The 20,509-nt window shown below is 46.0% G+C and overlaps 1 protein-coding gene across 1 annotated transcript in view; it reads right to left on the minus strand.

The window, feature by feature from the left end:
* LOC144509533 (adhesion G protein-coupled receptor B2-like) overlaps positions 1-20,509 on the minus strand; it is a 962,811-nt gene that overhangs the window by 561,009 nt on the left and 381,293 nt on the right. The window contains exon 8 of the mRNA XM_078238437.1: positions 5,625-5,726. Within this exon, the coding sequence (XP_078094563.1) occupies positions 5,625-5,726 (102 nt within the window). The remainder of the gene's footprint in view (positions 1-5,624; positions 5,727-20,509) is intronic.

Genomic DNA, 20,509 nt, shown 5'->3' on the forward strand with positions numbered 1-20,509 from the left:
CACGAGCGGATGTTTGCGTTTCCCAGGAAGTCCTCCTCGGGTACTTCGCTCCCGGATTGGCTGATGTCCCCGGGACCCGTCCTGCTTCGGAAGCATGTCCGGACCCATAAGGCAGATCCCTTGGTCGAGGAGGTCCAACTGCTCCATGCTAATCCCCAATATGCTTATGTAGCGTACCCTGATGGGCGGGAGGACACGGTTTCTGTCCGTGACTTGGCACCCGCGGGTGCCCCGGAGGTCACCACGTCCTTCCGCCCCACGGTCCCTGGTGTTGTCCATTCGGAGACTGCTACGCCTCTTCCTCCCTCAGCCCCTGTCCCCAATGTAGTGCGCCCAGAGCCTGTTGCAGCCCCCCACCCCCCAGCTCCGGTTCCCACTGTTCTCCATACGCCACCAGGGCCACGGCTCACTCCTCTCGCCCCTGGGTACAGCTCGCTTGAGTCGCCGGAGCCGTCGCCACGCAGTCCCCGACGACTGGACGGGACGACGGATCGGTCCGCTTCACACCATCCAGCGCCTTCTCTCGACGCTCACTGTACGGAGCCTGGGCCGACATCGCTCCCTGCTCGGACGACTCTGCGACCTGCACTACGACGATCGCGACGGCGGATCAAGCCACCGGTTCGTCTGGACTTGTAATATTGTTTCCGCTTCACCCCCGTGTTGTTGTTTTAAAGGAAGGGGTGAATGTGGTGGACCTCAGTTGTGCCTTTGTCCTATATGGACCACCGTTGTGTGTGCTTGTCATACCTGGACACATCCCCTTCCAGTTTGGGTCCTCCCCTCAGCACCTAGTATAAAGGTGGCTGTCTCCTCCCCCTTGTTCAGTCCAGGTCGGTTGTTTGTTGGGATCTGCTCCTGATTCTGTTGTGAATAAAAGCCTACACTTATATTGGCATATCGGTAGTCTTTCGCCTTATTGATAGCGCATCACTTTGAGAAGGTCATGGTGAAGCCACCTTCTTGAACCACTGTAGTCCTTGTGGTGTAGACACACCCACAGCATTGTTAGGGAGGAGGTTCCAGAATTTTGACCCAGTGAAAATGATTGAACAGCATGATAATTATAAGTCTGGATGGTACGTGATTTCAAAGAGAACTTGCAGTTGTTGGCAATCTCATGCCCTTATTCTTCTAGGTGTTAGAAGTCATAGGTTTGGGAAGATGTTGTCCAAGGAGCCTTAGTGAACTGCTGCAGTGCATTCTGTAGAGAGTACAGACTGCTGCCTCTCTGTGTCAGGAGTGTAGGGAGTGAATGCAGTGGTCTGTGGCCCTCCCAGTTGACATTTCCTCCAAGGAGCTGATTCCCTCTGACTGAGCAACATTACAGGGCATAGGTTAACAAGGCACAGATGCTAGCACTTCAGTTAGAGAGAGAGAGCTAGGATCTGACCTGGCAATACTCAGTTCACTGCATAAGCAGAAAGTAGTGATGGAGACAGCAGTGAACAGACCATATCGGATGGCACAGACCTCTCCAAGCCCTGCTCAGTTGAACAAATATGCTGAGCGCTACAGGCCATCAATGACTAAGAAAATATGCCAGGAGCAGGGGAGAGGAGTGCCAAATCCAATGTGGAGCATCACGGGAGGAGTGCAGCAAACCCAGTGTGGAGCAGAGTGGGAGGAGGGTGGTGAGCCCAGTGTGTAGTAGTGGGTGAGGAGAATAGCACACCTAGTATACAGCAGTGTGGGAGGCCGTCAGAAAACCCACTGTGGAGCATAGTGGGAGGATAGCGGCGAACTCAGTATAAAGAAGTGTGTATTACCCATGCCATGGCAGGAGCCACGACTGCTGCACAGACCACTGTCTAATCCATTCTGAGATCAACATCAATGTAGGACAACGCAGCAATGACAACAGAAGCAATACCGCAGAAAAATCAATGCCCCGAAAAGAGAACCCTATTTAGGCAGTGCCTCACAGTCAACCTGACCTCACAACAGCTTTTGACACTGTCAACCATGACAGATTAGGCAGTGTCCTCCTCCATTTTGGCCACCATCCTCTGCCTGCTTCACAAAGGCATGCAAGCCATGGCCCTGATCAATGGATCCACTATGGATCAATCCAATGCACCTTTAGACTGGAATCAAGCAAGGCTGTATAATCGCACCAACTGATTTCATGAACTCCCTTATTGCAATGTTCCAAGTCACCTTCAGGAAGCTCCATGCTGGAGTGGATCCAAACAGGAATCCGATTTGATTTATCATTGTCACATGTATTAGTATACAGTGAAAGGTATTGTTTCTTGCACGCTGTACAGACAAAGCATACCGTTCATTGAGAAGGGAACGAGAGAGTGCAGAATGTAGTGTTACAGTCAGAGCTAGGGCGTAGAGGTCAACTTAATGCAAGGTAGATCCATTCAAAAGTCTGATGGCAGCAGGGAAGAAGCTGTTCTCGAGTCGGTTGGTACGTGACCTCAGACTTTTGTATCTTTTTCCTGATGGAAGAAGGTGGAAGAGAGCATGTCCGGGGTGCATGGGGTCCTTAATTGTGCTGGCTGTTTTTCCGAGGCAGCGGGAAGTGTAGACAGAGTCAATGGATGGGGAGCTGGTTTGCGTGATGGGCTGGGCTGCACTCATGACCTTTTGTAGTTTCTTGCAGTCTTGGGCAGAGCAGGAGCCATACCAAGCTGTGAGACAACCAGAAAGAATGTTTTCTATGGTGTATCTGTAAACGTTGGTGAGAGTCGTAGCTAACATGCCAAATTTCCTTAGTCTTCTGAGAAAGTAGAGGGGGTAGGTTTTCTTAACTAAGGGGTCGGCATGGGGGAGCCAGGACAGGTTGTTGGTGATCTGGACACCTAAAAACCTGAAGCTCTCGACCATTTTTACTTCGCCCCCATTGATGTAGACAGGGGCATGTTCTCCGCTACACTCCCTGAGTTGATGACAATCTCCTTTGTTTTGTTGACCTTGAGAGAGAGATTATTATCGCTGCACCTGTTCAACCTTTGCTGACTACTAGGCAGATCCAAGGTTGACCCATCCTCTGTTATTGAACTACAGCATGCAGATGGTGCTCGTGTCTGTGCATACTTGTAGGCTGAGCTCCCCAAGGTGTGCGAGAGCATGGGCTTTACACTAAACATCCATAAGGTCCTCCACTAATCTGCCCCACCACACAACATTGCCACCTTTCTACCTGGTTATCAAAATCCACAACAAGGCCTTAGACAACTTGGACCACTTTCCATAACTTGGGAGCCCACCATCAACAAGAGCAGACATCGATGATGAGGTTCATCACAGCCTTCTGCCGCCTGAGGAAGAGAGTGTTTGAAGACCAGGATTTCAGATCTGGCACCAAGCTCAAGTTCAACAGAGCAGAAGTGACAACTGCCCTTCAAAATAGCTCAGAGACATGGATTTCTTTCAGCAGACACCTCAAAACCCTGGAGAAATACCACCAGCACTGCCTCCACAAGGTCCTGCAAATCCAATGGCAGGATAGGCGGGTGCATAGTCATCAGTATCCTCATTTAGGCCAATACCTGCATCATCAAAGCAAAGATCACATTTGATCAGCTCCGAAGGCAGGCCACATCATCCGCCTGACATGAAACTCCCGAAAACAGCGCTCTACCCCAAGCTTTGCCATGGCAAGCAAGCCAAAGAGGGCAGAGGAAGCACTTCAAGGACATCTTCAAACCTCCCTTGAGAAAGTGCAAAGTTCCTGGCCCAACACCACCAAAAGTGGAAGAAAAGCATCCGGGAAGGAGCTAAACATCTCGGATTTTATGACCTACAGCAAGCTGAAGCCAAGAGCCCACAGTGAAAGGAATGTGAGGCAACCCGGGCATCCCGCCGACCTGCTCCTCCAACTACTGTCTGCACCACCTGTGACAAAGATTGTAGGTCATGCATTAGACTCCTCAATCATCTGAGAAATCATTTTAATGTGAAAGTAAGTCATCTTCGACTGTGAGGGACTGCCTAAGTGAAGAAGAGAGCATACTAAGAGAAGTAGGGATGGGTAAATAAAATCTCCCTAGTTCATCCTATGCTCATGGTGTTAATGAAAATATATTAAGCCCCATTTCTTTAGATATTCTTCACAAAGATTATTAATTTAAATCTCATTTCAAATTCTTCATTCCTGCTTGTTGAATATCGACTCAGATTGTCAACTGATTTTGAACGAGTGCGCAGATATGAATTGACAAAAACCAATAGGCGCATGTGTAATGAGTGAATGGCAGTTTCAGGACTGCTGTGTGTTATAGAATCCTCGAGGTTTACAACATGGAAACAGGCCCTTCGGCCCAACTTGTCCATGCCGCCCAGTTTTTACCACTAAACTAATCCCAATTGCCCGCGTTTGGCTCTATACCCATCTTACCCCATTAACTGTCTAAATACTTTTTTAAAGACAAAATTGTACACGCCTCTACTGCTACCTCTGGCAGCTTGTTCCAGACACTCACCACCCTCTGTGAAAAAATTGCCCCTCTGGACCCTTTTGTATTTCTCCCCTCTCACCTTAAACCTATGCCATCTAGTTTTAGACTCCCCTACCTTTGGGGAAAAGATGTTGACTATCTACCTTATTTATGCCCCTCATTATTTTATAGAGGGGCATAGGTAAGCTAGATAAGATACGTTCCAGGGAAAAAAGTCCCAGTCTATTCAGCCTCTCCTTATAACTCAAACCATCAAGTCCAGTAGCATCCTAGTAAATCTTTTCTGCACTCATTCTAATTTAATATCCTTTCTGTAATAAGGCAACCAGAACTGTACACAGTATTCCAAGTATTGCCATACCAATATATTGTACAACTTCAACAAGACGTCCTAATTCCTGTATTCAATGTTCTAATCAATGAAACCAAGTATGCTTGCTGTTAGTGGTGGAAGGGATGGGAGAAATGGTGATTGACATTGGGATGAAGAATCTGCCTCCAGTTACTTTGATCCCGTGTGAATGACTATCTGAACTGTCAAGCTATTGAAGCATTCCTAGCATTCTGAGCAGCAATGAGAGCAGCTGGTCTGGTGCAGCTATTTTCATCTTCCTCCACCTCTCACTTGGAAAGTTCAAAGTGTGGTGAGCATATTGTTCCTCTTTCACCTCAGCCTTATGACATCCTTAAAAACCAGCCCTTTGACTCACCATTCATTTTCTTCTTCTAAAGTATCTGAGGATGTTTTATTCAATTTAATGATGCTTTACAAATGTGAGTTCCTATTTTTGTTGTGACTGCATATTGGTGTTTTAATGAGCAACAATCATCCATAGTGATCCATTGCTTCTCACTTGAAGTACTTTAACCACATTCAATAAAATGCATTACAATACAACAATAGATATGTCACAGAAACAGGTTTCAAAGCACAAGAGGAAATCATTCAGTAGAACATTAAATTATCAGCTTATACAGTAAAAACAGAGGCATCTGATTTCAATTCATCAACTAACAGAGCCTTGTTGTCAAGTAATTGCCCTTTGAATAATGGTTAACCTGAATTTGCAACAGCCTCTCTTTCATATTTCTAAAATGTGAATGTGTATCAACTGGATTACTGTGATGGAACATGGATTTATGTGCAAGAAATAAACTAAAAAAAGCTGAGGCATTTCCTTGCAAAGTGTGACATTATTGTCGTCTTATTACCTGTTGCATTCGGAGGACACTTGTTATAAACCAACCCCCCAGCTGCAGTCCTCTTCCAGATCATTGCCATGATGTCGTCATCCCTACACATCTCATGGGGAGCTACAGGAAAAACATCCATCAATTAAAATTATTTAAATTCCACTTGTTTAATCTTAAAATTAAAGTCAGAAGCGTGCATTAATTTTAGGTTCCTTTGCCATTTTTTGATAGTCTAAATTTCATAATTAAATTTTTGATCAGTCCTAGTCATTCTGTAAATTTTAAATTCTGAAAATTGACTGTACAATGACAACAGTGAAGTTTGACACAGTGCTATAACTAATGTGAGGAAAGTGCAAAAGCTTCTAAATGGTTAAAAATAATGACTAACATATAACTGTTGTCAATGTAAGTAGAAAAGCACTTAACACATTTGTGTGACACTGTTGGTATTTTAGTGAGACATTAATCTATTTAAACTGTTTAATACCCAGCATTTAAACAAATAGAGACTTTCGTGGATATTTAGCTATTCACATTACCAATATTGATTTCTAGATTTTAATGTGCGTCGAGTATAAAAACAGGAGGCATTTCAATAATGAATAAAGATACAATTTTTGGTGGTGGTTAGATTAGATAACTTAAGAAAATGATTCCTTGTTTCTCAGTGGTAAATCATAGAATCATAGAGTGATTATAACACTGAAAGAGGCCTTTCATTCCATTCTGTCCATGTTTGGTGTGTGCAAGACCAAATGTAACCAGTCTCAACTGTCCACACTTTTTTTGTAACTCTTAAATTGTTTTTCTTCAGGTGCTTATCCAGTTCCCTTTTGACAACCACAATTAAATCTGCCTCCATCACTCTCGCAGGCAGTGCATTCCAGATCCTTACCACTCGCAGCAAAGTAGTATTTTCTCATGTCACTGCTACATCTTTTGTCAATCCCCATTAATCAGTGTCTTCTCGTGCTTGATCCTTCTGCCAATGGGAACAATATCTGTCTATGTACTTTGCCCAGACTCTTCTTGATTTTGAACAGTAATCTTTCCTCGAAGGAAATCAACCCCGGTTTCTCCAGTCTATCCATATAACTGAAGTCCCTCATCCCTGGAAATCATTCCTCGTCATCTTTTCTGCATCCTTTCTTTGCAATCTTAGTATCAACCCCTGGGAAACTGTGATTTATATCTGGCCCCAGACTAAAAGATGATTCATTCATGACTACCTTCTGTTTCCTGTCTGACACTGCCCCTTTACTTCATGAGTTTTGCTGAAAAGCCCATTATGGGGCATTTTGACAAACACCTTTTGGAAATCCATAAACACCACATTTAGCATATATTCTCATCAATCTTCTCTGTTACCTCATCAGAAACCTCAATTTACTTAAATACAACTTATCTTTAACAAATATGTGCTGGCTTTTCAGTGACTTGTTTATTCTAAGTGACAGTTTATCATCAAAGACAAAGTTATCATCATCACCAAGGCTAAAATGGTAATCTTTCCTGCACACATTCTTAGTCATCCCAGGTATATCTACTATCCAGTGAATATTGTTGGACTGTTAGACAATCAGGTAAGAACAGGAACAAGCTTGATGGCCCTCATGATTAATCAATTTGCCAACATTCCTTATTCATACTATTTTAGGGAATCTATTGGAGTTCGACAACAGAGCAGACTGATCATGAGCGTCAGGGAGCAATATAAGAAAATGATACTTATTGTCAGCTACAAAGGAGTGTTGACTGGCAAGTGTTTGTTTTTAATAAATCTTTGGTTTATTTTTGTTAAGATTAGTTAGTCTAGTCAATAGATTAATTGCTGGGATCCTTCGTCCCATGGAATGCACATCCTGGAACATGTGGGAATTCTAGAATGCTTTGCTTGTAAGTGCCATTCGCTGAAGAAGTGCACGCTCCAGTGTTGGAGTTACAGTGGCAGCTGGCATCACTGTGATACATCTGTTAACAGTTACATGCAGAGCATGTTTCGAGATGTGGTTGCCCCTGAGTTTAAGGGGGTGCAGGTGAAGAGGGAATGGATGACTGCCAGGCAGTAAAAGGAGGACGAGGCAGGGAGTGAAAGTAAAAAAAAAGTACTGTGGATGCTGGAAAACTAAAGTAAAAACAGAAAGGGGACAATTCTCCCAGCCCACTGCGGTGGTAAGGAGACAGAAGCGGAGGCTGTGTAGAGGGCTTCCAGCTGGGCGCCATGGCCTCTCTGTGTCTCCGGCCGCCGGATTTCCGGCATCGTCAGAAGTAGGCACGGAGCTGATTTAAATATTACAATGAGTATTTGAATGCTAGCATCCCCCCCCACCGCCAGGAGTGTTTAATTCCAGTGGGGTTTACAACAGCTCCCCACTTAGGGGGGGAGGAGAGAGACTGCGGGGGTTGTGGTCGGCAAGATCAGGATTGTTGGGGCAGTTCGGGGGAGGGGGGTTCACATCCGGGGAGGTTGCACCGCCAGCAATGCGAGGTCGCAGGGCTCGCCAGCAATCGAGATGGCCAGTGATCAGGAGGTTGGTAGTGCAGGGCTGCTGCACATGTGCCAATCTCAGTGCTGACAGATCAGCACAGTGGCCCGCTCGGCACTATGTTGCTGGCCTCTCCAGTGGGATTAGGCCCCACTCCCAGTTTTTCATCTTGATTCACGCTAAGGCACTCTGTGATGTACATAGTTGGGGAGATTCATTTTGAAAGTTCCACTGAAAAATCCATAAGAATTTACTCCAGATTTTACGCAAATTTGGCACTTCAGAAGTTTTTTGGGAGAATTCCACCCCAAGTGTTGAAAATGCATGACAAGGCTGGTAGCATTTGTGCAGAGAGAGATACAGAATTAATGGCTTGAGCTGAATATGACTTCTTCAGAACGTGACTCACGGGCCTTCCCTTCACTTCCTATTGGGTTGTCCCATTCTATAAAGGGGTATGCTGGCTGCCAAGCAGGCATCACTTCCCAGTTCCTCCATGCAGGGTTTGAGTTCAAACAATAGCTGAGTGGGTGCCCTTCCTTGTCAGGAGATGCAAACTGTGAGGGAGGCAGCCACAACAGAGGGGTAGTACTGGGGATGACTATGAGGTCCTGGGGTCCTGTTTTGTGAGAGTGCTAGGCTGCAAGGACTGTGTGGGGTATCAATGATGGGGAGCTACCCTGCCTCATGAGGCAAAAAGAGCTTTTCATTTGAGGGTAGGAGAATGCAGTGAAAAGGAAAACTCATGACTGACACCTTCTTTCGGGGGCCCCATCAGGATGCAGACCATGTTGTCACGCATTCCCTCAGATTTACTTTGGTGCTATGCAAGATCAGGATTGATGTTATTTTGCGGTAGGTAAGAATGTGGCTGGAGTGTCGGAGGGGATAGTGTGAATGAGAGCAGAAATCCACATAGGCAATGGAAAGCACTTGGATGGAAGACACAGATGCATGGAGCGATGAGGGTCAGGGCTCTGAGAATCATGGAGCCTGTTGAATTGACCAATGAATCTAAGCATGCCGAATGCCTTCTTCACCACCTTGTCCACCTGTGACTTCACTTTCAAGGAGCTATAAACCTGTACCCCTGATCGTTTTGTTCCATAACTCTCCCCAATACCCTACCATTAACTAACTTGTGCCCTGGTTTGATCCATCAAAATGCATCGCCGTGCATTTATTTAAATTAAATTTCATCTGCCATTCATCAGCCCACTGGCCCTATTGATCAAGATCCCGTTGCAATTCTAGATAAACTTCTTCATTGTCCACTATGCAACCAATCATGGTATCATAGAACAGTACAGCACAGTACAGGCCCTTCAGCCCTCGATGTTGTGCCGAGCTTTGTCCGAAACCAAGGTCAAGCTATCCCACTCCCTATCATTCTGGTGTGCTCCATGTGCCTATTATTTGTCATTCATAACCGCTTGAAAGTTCCTAAAGTGTCCGAATCCACTATCACAGAAGACAGTCAATTCCGCACCCCAACCACTCTCTGAGTAAAGAACCTACCTCGGACATCCCTCCTATATCTTCCACCATGAACCTTATAGTTATGCCCCCTAGTAACAGCTACATCCACCCGAGGAAATAGTCTCCGAATGTCCACTCTATCTATCCACATCATCATCTTATAAACCTCTATTAAGTCGCCTCTCAACCTCCTCCGCTCTAAAGAGAAAAGCCCTAGCTCCCTCAACCTTTCCTCATAAGATCTACCCTCCAAACCAGGTAGCATCCTGGTAAATCTCCTTTACACTCTCTCCGATGCTTCCACATCCTTCTTATAGTGAGGTGACCAGAACTGCACACAATATTCCAAATGTGGTCGCACCAAGGTCCTGTACAGTTGCAGCATAACCCCACGGCTCTTAAACTCAAACCCCCTGTTAATAAATGCGAAAACACTATAGGCCTTCTTCACGGCTCTATCCACCTGAGTGGCAACTTTCAGAGATCTGTGGATATGAACCCCAAGATCTCTCTGTTCCTCCACATTCCTCAGAACCCTGCCATTGACCCTGTAATCCGCATTCAAATTTGTCCTACCGAAATGAATCACCTTGCACTTATGAGGGTTAAACTCCATCTGCCATTTTTCGGCCCAGCTCTGCATCCTATCAATGTCTCTTTGCAGCCTACAACAGCCCTCCACCTCATCAACTACTCCACCAATCTTGGTGTCATCTGCAAACCTACTAATCATGCCTCCTAAATTCTCATCCAAATCATTAATATGAATGACAAATAATAGTGGACCCAGCACCAATCCCTAGGCACACCGCTGGTCACAAGCCTCCAGTTTGAAACAAAACCCTCTACAACCACCCTCTGTCTTCTGTCATCAAGCCAATTTTGTACCCAATTGGCTACCTTACCCTGGATTCCGAGAGATTTAACCTGATGAAGCAACCTACCATGCAGTGCCTTGGCCTTGCTAAAGTCCACGTAGACAACGTCAACTGCACTGCCCTCAGCTACCTTCTTGGTTACCCCTTCAAAAAACTCAATCAAATTCGTGAGACATGATGGGCTCTATGGGTAGCACGGTAGCACAGTGGTTAGCACTGCTGCTTCACAGCTCCAGGGACCTGGGTTCGATTCCTGGCTTGGGTCACTGTCTGTGTGGAGTTTGCACATTCTCCTCGTGTCTGCGTGGGTTTCCTCCGGGTGCTCCGGTTTCCTCCCACAGTCCAAAGATGTGCGGGTTAGGTTGATTGGCCGTGCTAAAATTGCCCCATAGTGTCCTGAGATGCGTAGGTTAGAGGGATTAACGGGTAAAATATGTAGGGATATGGGGGTAGGGCCTGGGTGGGATTGTGGTCGGTGCAGACTCGATGGGCCGAATGGCCTCTTTCTGCAGTGTAGGGTTTCTATGATGATTCTATGATCTTCCACTCAGAGCCATGCTGACTGTCCCTAATCAGTCCTTGCCTCTCTAAATGCCTGGGGAACTTCTCTCTCAGAATACCTTCTAATAACTTACCCACAACAGATGTTAGGCTCACCGGCTTGTAGTTCCTAGGCTTTTCCCTGCAGCCCTTCTTAAACAAAGGCACCCTCCAATCTTCAGGCACCTCACCTCACGCATGATTCAAATGTCCCTGCTAGGGGACCTGCAATTTCCTCCCAGCCGCCCACTTCATCAGGTCTCGGGGATTATATCTACCTCGATGCGCTTTAAGACTTCCAGCACCTCCTTCTCTGTAATATGTAGACGCCTCAAGGCATCACTATTTATTTTCCCAAGTTCCCTAACATCCATGCCGAGAGAAATGCTCTTGTCCTGATGAATGGATGGTGGGGGGTTTATTCCTTCCCAAACGGGGCATCGGGAAGGATTGCCAGGGGTTACGGGGGGAGGGATCGCCTGCAGCAGGGTTTCTTTATCTGTCCTCAGCGTGAGAGACATAGCACAGCCACTCTTACATTCCACAGAAATAAAATGCCAGGTGTGCACGTGTGTTCATCAAGCTTGGTGGCATAAAATGACAGGGCGGGGGGTTCTGTGAGCGAACAGAGTGATTTATTATTTCTCGCTAGATATAATGGTGACCTCTCCACACTGGTGCCTACTTTCACCCGTGCCAACTAGGTGCCTATCATTTCTTACTCTTCCTCACCCTCTCATTAAGTCTATATGCTTCCTTAGGATCCGCAGCTAAGGTTGAGGAGGTCTGCTGACTTCCACGCCCTGTTGCCTGAGATGACCACGTAGGGCCTGGTCTGCTTTCGGGCAGCATGGGTATTGTAGTGCTGCCCTCATCAGTGTGTTGGGCTGGAGAAGTTTTGTTCTCAGGAAGGGGTGACTCAGATGGGCTGGACACTCCCCAGGGTCTCCTGGGTGGAAGGCTGTGACCCAGATTGTCTTCATCCCTTTGGGTGTCCGATGGGCCCAGTGGTCTTCCACATGATAGAGAGGTAGCTGGAGTGAGATCCAGAAGCCCACTGTGCTCTGCTGCTGATATTCATGGATTCACACCAGTGCCTGCACCATGCAGTTGAAGCCCTGCACCATGGACATGCCCTCAGACATGAAGATCATGAGCTGAACCATGGTGTGGACATCCCCTGCCTTGGAGTGCACGTCCTACACTAAGCTCTCCAATCTCGCAGTGTTGTCCTTGTTGCGCTCAAGTGACAGCAGCATCTCCTTGGACAAAAGGCAATGAGACTTCTCATGTGCTCTCTCCTCAAATGGCTTGAGGGTTCTGAACTTTGGTATTATGCCAGCTGGGTGTGCTTGTTCATGTTTGTTGTGGTTGATTTTGTCCTGCAATGACACAGGTGGGGAGTGTGTAGACGGGAGTCTTGACATCTAAGATGGTGATGTGTGAGGCAAGCATGGGATCTGAATGGGAGCTGGAGTGTGAGTAGCATGGCAGCGAGTAGGAGTGAACATGGTGATTCGCGTAAGGGGGAGAAGGGCCTCCGTACAGGCAAAGTCCCATGTGGCTGGATGAGAGGTAAAAGTGGAGCTGCAAGGAGAGTGTGGGCGGGTCCAGAAAAAAACTGCGTGAGGCACACTTACCTTGGCTGAGTGAAGAAGGTCATTCATCTTCTTGCAGCACTGCTGCAAAATCCTCTATTGCAGTGAGTTGGCAGTCACAGGGCTGCCACTAGATCCTAGGCAGGGTTAGTGACCCTACTGGAAAGACACCTTTTGGACCAGGGATAGAGTGCATCCTGCATCTGTTGCAATCCATCCAGCAATCTGGTCAGTGCTCCCTCCGAGAAATGAGGTGTGGGTTTGCTGGCTGCCATCCCCTGCAGTCGTTGTGGAACAAGTACTGGGGAGTGCAGGGGAGCCATTTATATGGAGCTCCTCAGTGACTGTAGCAATGAAGTTGAGCCGAGGCAGGCGAATCAGGGGGAGGTCATCGTGAGTACAGTGTGATTCTCGTGGCCATAACCCTCCCAACTGTTTCTCTCTCCACAGATGCTACTAAGCTTACTCGATATTTTAGCATTTTCTGTTTTTATTTCAGGTAGTTCAGGAGTTTGCCTGCAGGGATAGTGGAGTCAGAAACTTAGGAACATTTAAGAAGCTATTGGATAGGCACATGGAGTACTTCGGGATGATAGGGAGGAAATAGCTTGATCTGGGTTTCAGACAAAGCTCGGCACAACATCGGGGGCCGAAGGGCCTGTTCTGTGCTGTACTGTTCTATGTGTCTATGAGTTGCCCGAGTGCACCTTGCTCTCCAATTAGTATGCAGTTCCGAACACTGGTGAGAGGGATGGTTCTGCTGAGGACTGCAGCCAGAACCAAGTCCATGGTACTATTGCTTGGTTTAGCTGTACAGGAGGAAGATTGGAAAATAAATCGTGATCAGGAATTCTATGTGTAGTGGAACATCAATTTTGTAGCCATTGATGTGAAGCTAGGATGGTACACTTCGGCACCTGTTCGGGTACACTGGGGAGAATTTAGCATGGCCAATGCACCAGCACGTCTTTCAGGCTGTGGGAGGAAACCGGAGCACCCAGAAGAAACCAACGCATACACAGGAAGAACGTGTAGACTCCGCACAAACAGTGACCCAAGTGAGAAAATGAGCCTGGGTCCCTGGTGCTGTGAGGCAACAGCACTAACCAGTGTGCCACCGTGTCGCCTTAGTAGGTTCAATCATGGCATTTAAAAAGAAATCAGACAGTTATTTCTCAGGGAACAATGTGCAGAGTTACAACCAGAAGGAAGGAGAATGGCACTAAGTGAAACGCTCAGAGAGCCAGTGCAAACACAGTAAGTCAAATGACCTCCTTCTGTATTGTAACAGTTCAGTGATTTTGAGAAAAGGTAAAACAATTAAAACTACAGTAAGAAAGATAGAATAAGGTGAAGCAGAATAAAGGTGTTTATGACATGTCAAAATGATAACATAACTAAGAATCAGGCTGATTATTAAAAGCTCAGAGGGGAAGTGAAAGAAGAAATAAGTGCAGCAAACAATGAGATTGAGAAGAGACAGGCAGCCAACATAAGAGGGAATCCAAAAATCCTCTGTCGGCACACAATAAGTGGTCAAAACAAGAGGAGGGTCAATTGGGAACCGAAAAGGAGATTTAGACACAGAGGGATAGATATGGCTGATGTACTAAGTCAGAATTTTGGATCTGTTTTTAATCATGAAAGAAGGTGCTTCCAAAATCATTGCGAAAGAGAAGGCAGTTGAGATGTTGGAGGAACTAAAAATTGATAAAAAGGAGATAACAGGATGGCTGGCTGCGCTTAAAATAGGTAAGTGCTAAGGACTTGATGTGATGTATCTGAGGTCGCAGAGGGAATAAGGGTTGCACAGTGGTTAGCACTGCTGTCTCACAGCACCAGGGATCCAGGTTCGATTCCAGTCTTGGGTGACAGTCTGTGTGGGGTTTGCACTTCGTTCTGTCTCTGCGTGGGTTTCCTCTGGTTTAATCTCACAGTCCAAAGATGTGCAGGTTAGGTTAGCTGTAATAAATGTATGGGGTTACAGGGATAGGGCAGAGGGGAGGACCTGGATGGGATGTTCTTTTAGAGAGTCGGAACAGACTCGAATTGACTGGGTGGCACTGGGTGGGACTTTGTGCACTGTAGGGATTTTATGGAAATTGCGGAGGAACTTGCCATAATTTTCCAATCCTGATTAGATACATTAGTGTTGTGAGAAAACTGTAGGATTTCAACTTCTTTTCAAAAAAGCGTGTGACGCTAAACCCAGCAAATACATGCTCATCAGTTTAATCTTGATGCAGGCAAAGCGTTTAGAAATGATAATCTGGGACAAATGAACAGCCTGTTGGACAAATGTTGTTAAAGAAAAGGAGCATGGCGCTCAAGAACAAATCATGTTTAACTAAGACAGAGGAGGGGCTAAAAAAGGTGGGGAGTAGTGGTATTAGTTAGGGAGCATATTACAGCAGTGCAGAGGGTGGACAATTTAGAGGGGTCATGTAATGAGTCACTGTGGGTGGAGCTCAGAAACAGGAAAGGTGCAATCACTATGCTGGGGATATACTACAGGCCACCCAACAGCCCACGGGAAGTGGAGGAACAGATATGTCAGGAGATTCTGGATAGGTGCAGAAAAAATAGGGTTGTTGTAGTGGGAGACTTCAATTTCCCTGGTATAGACTGGAAAGTGCTTAGGGCTGGGGGTCTGGACGGGGAGGAATTTGTAAGATGCGTACTGGAAGGTTATGGCAGAGCCATCAAGAGTATAGAAACACAGAGGGACCTAGGTGTGCAAGTCCACAAATCCTTGAAGGTGGCAGCACAGGTGGAGAAGGTGGTGAAGAAGGCATATCGTATGCTTGCCTTTATTGGACAGGGTATAGAGTATAAAAACTGGAGTCTGATGTTGCAGCTGTATAGAACGCTGGTTAGGCCACATTTGGAGTACTGCGTCCAGTTCTGGTCGCCGCACTACCAGAAGGACGTGGAGGCTTTAGAGAGAGTGCAGAGAAGGTTTACCAGGATGTTGCCTGGTATGGAGGGCCTTAGCTATGAGGAGAGATTGGGTAAACTGGGCTTGTTCTCCCTGGAAAGACGGAGACTGAGGGGAGACCTAATAAAGGTGTACAAAATTATGAAGGGTATAGATAGGGTGAACAGTGGGAAGCTTTTTCCCAGGTCGGAGGTGACGATCACGAGGGGTCACGGGCTCAAGGTGAGAGGGGCGAGGTATAACTCAGATATCAGAGGGACGTATTTTACACAGAGAGTGGTGGGGGCCTGGAATGCACTGCCAAGTAGGTTGGTGGAGGCAGACACGCTGGCATCGTTTAAGACTTACCTGGATCGTCACATGAGCAGTCTGGGAATGGAGGGATACAAACGAATGGTCTAGTTGAACCAATGACTGGCACAGGCTTGGAGGGCCGAAGGGCCTGTTTCCTGTGCTGTACTGTTCTTTGTTCTAAAATGAGTGAGTTTTTTAATGCAGCAATAGAGGTTAATTAGGATAATGTGTTTGATGTGCTATACATATGGGGGCAGGTGATGGTGCCTCTACTTGGCCAGCAGCTTTCAGCTGTCAGGGCTTCCACCCCCGCAGTTTGATTTGATTTGTCACATGTATTAGTGTACAGTGAAAAGTATGGTTCCTTGTGTGTTTTACAGACAAAACATACCGTTCATAAAGGAGGAAAGGACAGAGTGCAGAATGTAGTATTACAGTCATAGCTAGGATGTAGAGAACGATCAACTTAATGCGAGGTAAGTCCATTCTAAAGTCTGATGGTAGCAGGGAAGAAGCTGTTCTTGAGTCGGTTGGTACGTGTCCTCAAACTTTTGTACCTTTTTCCTGATGGAAGGTGGTGGAAGAGAGTATGTCCGGGGAACCGAAAAGGAGATTTACACACAGAGGGATAGATATGGCTGATGTACTAAGTCAGAACTTTGCATCTGTTTTTAATCATGAAAGAAGGTGCTTCCAAAATCGGGGTGCATCATTTTCCAAGGCAGCGGGAAGTTAGATAGTGTCAATGAGTGGGAGGCAGATATGAGTGATGGACTGGGCTTCGTTCACAACCCTTGTAATTTCTTGCGGTTTTGGATAAAGCAGGAGCCATACCAAGCTGTGATACAACCAGAAAGAATGCTTTCCATGGTGCATCTGTAGAAGTTGAAGAGAGTTGTCGTGGACAGGCCAAATTTCCTTAGTCTTCTGAGAAAGTAGAGGAATTGGTGTGCTTTCTTAACTATAGTGTCGGCATGGGAACCAAGACAGATTGTTGGTGATCTGGATACCTAAACACTTGAAGCTCTCGACTATTTCGTCCCCATTGATGTAGACAGGGGCACGTGCTCCATCACGCTTCCTGAAGTTGATGACTATCTCCTTCATTTTGTTGACATTGAGGGAGAGATTATTGTTGCCACACCAGTTCACCACATTCTCTATCTCTTTCCTGTACTCTGTCTTGTCATTGTTTGAGATCCGACCCCCTATGGTGGTGTCATCAGCAAACTTGAAAATCAAATTGGAGGGGAATTTGGCCACAGGTGTATAAGGAGTACACTAAGGGGCTGAGGACAGAGCCTTGTGGGGCACCGGTGTTGAGGGTGATCATGGAGGAGGTGCTGTTGCCTATCCTTACTGATTGCGGTCCGTGAGTTAGGAAGTTCAGGATCCAGTCACAGAGAGAGGAGCTGAACAACATGCCACGGAGTTTGGAAATGAGTTTCGTAGAAATAATGCTGTTGAAGACTGAGCTGTAGTCGATAAATCGGAGTCTGACATAGATGTCTTTGTTATCTAGGTGTTTCAGGGTTGAGTGCAGGGCCAGGGAGATGGCTTCTGCTGTGGACCTGCTGCAATAGTAAGTGAACTGTAGTGGATCTAGGCAATCAGGGAGGCTAAAATTAATTCGTGCCGTGACTAAACTTTCAAAGCACTTCACAGTGGTGGATGTCAGAGCCACCGGATGATAGTCATTAAGGCACGCTGCTCGGCTTTTCTTTGGCACTGGAATGATGGTCATCTTCTTGAAGCAGATAGGTACCTCAGATTGTTGTAAAGAGAGGTTGAAGATGTCACGAAAACCCCTGCCAGCTGATCCGCGAAGGATCTGAGTGCTCGTTCGGGTACCCCATCCGGAGCAGTTACTTTCAGTGGATTGACCTTCGAGAAGGCTGCTCTGACATCTGCACAGGTGACGTTGGATACAGGTTCATCTGAGGCTTCCGGGATGGAGAGCGTTCTCTAACTGACCTCTTGCTCAAAACGGGCATAGAATGCATTGAGCTCGTCAGGGAGGGGTACGTTGGTGCTGGCGATTTCACATGCCTTCACCTTGTAGTCTGTTATGTCTTGCAGACCTTGCCATAGTCGGCGGGGGTCCGTGTGGCTAGCCTGGGACTCCAGCTTGGTCCAGTACTGTCTTTTGGCATCTTGGATGGATCTCCTTGTATCATATCTGGCTTTCTTGGTGTGGCTTTTGCTACCAAATAAACCTGTTGGACTTTAACCTGGTGTTGTCAAACTTCTTTCTTGTATAAGTCAGGGTCACCTGACTTGAATGCCTCAGACCTGGACTTCAGCAGGCAGTGAATATCCCTGTTCATTCATGGTTTCCGGTTGGGAAATACACAGATTTGCTTCTTTGGCACACAGTCTTCTACACACTTACTAATGAAGTGAGTTACTGTAGTGGCATATTCGTTCAGGCTGGTCACAGAGTTTTTAAATACTGATCAGTCCACTGACTCCAAGCAGTCCCGTAGGAGATCATCCGATTCCTCAGACTAACATTGCACAACTTTCTTTGATGGATTCTTCCATTTCAGTTTTTGCTTGTAAGCCGGGAACAGGAGCACAGCCTTGTGGTCTGATTTGCCAAAGTGTGGGTGGGCAATAGAGCAGTAGGTATGTTTGATATTTGTGTAGCAGTGGTCTAGGATGTTTGGGCTTCTGATGGAACAGGAGACATGTTGATGGTATCTTGGTCGGACGCTCTCGAGCTTGGCTTGATTGAAGTCCACGGCCATGATGAACAAGGCCTCGGGGTGTTGCATCTCAAGGTTAATTGTTGCGGTGAATATTTCATTCAGTGCCGTCTTCTTGACAGCATGGGTTGGGATGTAAACTGTTGTCAAGGTTACAGAGTTGAACTCCCACGGAAGGGGGTAGTGGTAGCATTTTAGTGTCAGATATTCTAGGCCCGAGGAGCAGAAGCTCGCCAGTGTTGCTATGTCTAGGCACCATGAGATGTTGATTAGGAGGCAGACCTCATCTCCCCTAGCCTTGCCTGAGGCCGCTGTGCGGTCCATTCAGTGGATTGACAAACCCTCTGGTTGTAGGGCACAGTCCGATAAAGCAGGAGTGAGCCATGTCTCCGTGAAACAGAGCATACAGCAGTGCCTCAGCTCCCTTTGAAAAGTGAATCTGGCTTTAAGTTCATCTAGCTTGTTTTCCAGAGATTTGCAAGGAGTAAGCTGGGGAGGGGGGAGGCCTTGGGACCGCATTGTTTCACTTATACCACTAGTACATGCTATGCAAGACCACTATCTTGATCACTGGTCTGTCAGATGCCTGAATGGAACCATATGTAATGGGCCTTCCCAGAAAGAGGAGAAGCAGAGGTCTAGTCAGCTCTTCAGCTGGGAGTCGAGACCCATGGCCTCAACAAGATTCCACCCAAGGACTTTCAAACAGTTGTTTGATAATCTGCCACATAATTACGTCAAGGCTGGCCAGCATTCACTGCCCCATCCCCTGTTGCCCAAGGACAATTGAGATTCAACCACATTGCTGAGGCTCTGGAGACACATAGGTCAGATCAGGTAAGGATGGTAGATTTCCTTTCCGAAAGGACATTACTGAACCAGATGGGTTTTTGCAACAAACGACAATGGTTTCATGGTCATTTGTAGATTCTTAATTATAGATTTTTTTTATTGAATTTAAATTCCACCACCTTCCATGACAAGATTCAAACCCAGATCCCCAGAACATTAGCTAAATTTCTGGATTAATAATAGAGCAATAATACCACTAGGCCATCGTCTCTGCTTGGAACAGGCATATCCAAATGGTTGAAGATGGCAGGGCAAGTTGAGAAAGCAATAAGGCATGTGGGCTCCTGCACCTTAGAAATAGAGACATACAGTTCAAAAGAAAGAAAATCATGTTGAATCTTTATAAAACACTGGCTCAGCCTCAACTGGAGTACATTGTCCATTTCTGGGCAATGCACTTGAGGAAGGATGTGAAGGCATTGGAGAGGGTGCAGGAAAGAATTACGAGAACGGTTCCAAGAATGAGAGGTTACAGAACAGTTACATAGATTGGTGAAGCTAGAACTGTTCTCCTTAGAGAAGGAAGGTTGAGAAGAGATTGGATAGAGGTTTTCAAAATTATGGGATTTTGGACAGAATAGATAGAGAGAAGCAGTTTCCATCTATACCCTTTATTGCGTATTGATACCAAACAAGATTAGGCACTTCTTCACAGGGAGAAATTCAATCAAAGTCAAAGGGAAATTAAGTCAGCCTATATCATTGTCAAACAGCTAGTTCCATTAGGGTGCTAACATGTACCTTTTCTACTCAAGGGAATAGGAAAACAGACAGTAATACAACCTAAAAAAAGACAAAAAAACTGATCTTTTGATCAAAAAACCCAACATTTGTTTTTTGCAATCATAATGTTGCCTTAAATCTTATACCACTAGTACATGCTGTGCAAGACCAATATCTATAATTTTAATAATGGCTTCCAAAACGAACTTGGGGCAATGCATCCAAATTACCCAAGTGCTGAATTAATATAGGTCTGTTCCTTAATCTAATGATGTACCATGGATTACCATTGAACAAAATGTAAATGTAGAGTTTGACAGTTGATCCTTGTCTCCCTCATTTGTTCTTTGACAGTGGCTGAAATGATAGAAAGCGAATAAGAATCAAGTATAAATTGATGAATG

Source organism: Mustelus asterias, chromosome 21, assembly GCF_964213995.1.
Source record: "Mustelus asterias chromosome 21, sMusAst1.hap1.1, whole genome shotgun sequence".
Lineage (NCBI taxonomy): Eukaryota > Metazoa > Chordata > Chondrichthyes > Carcharhiniformes > Triakidae > Mustelus > Mustelus asterias.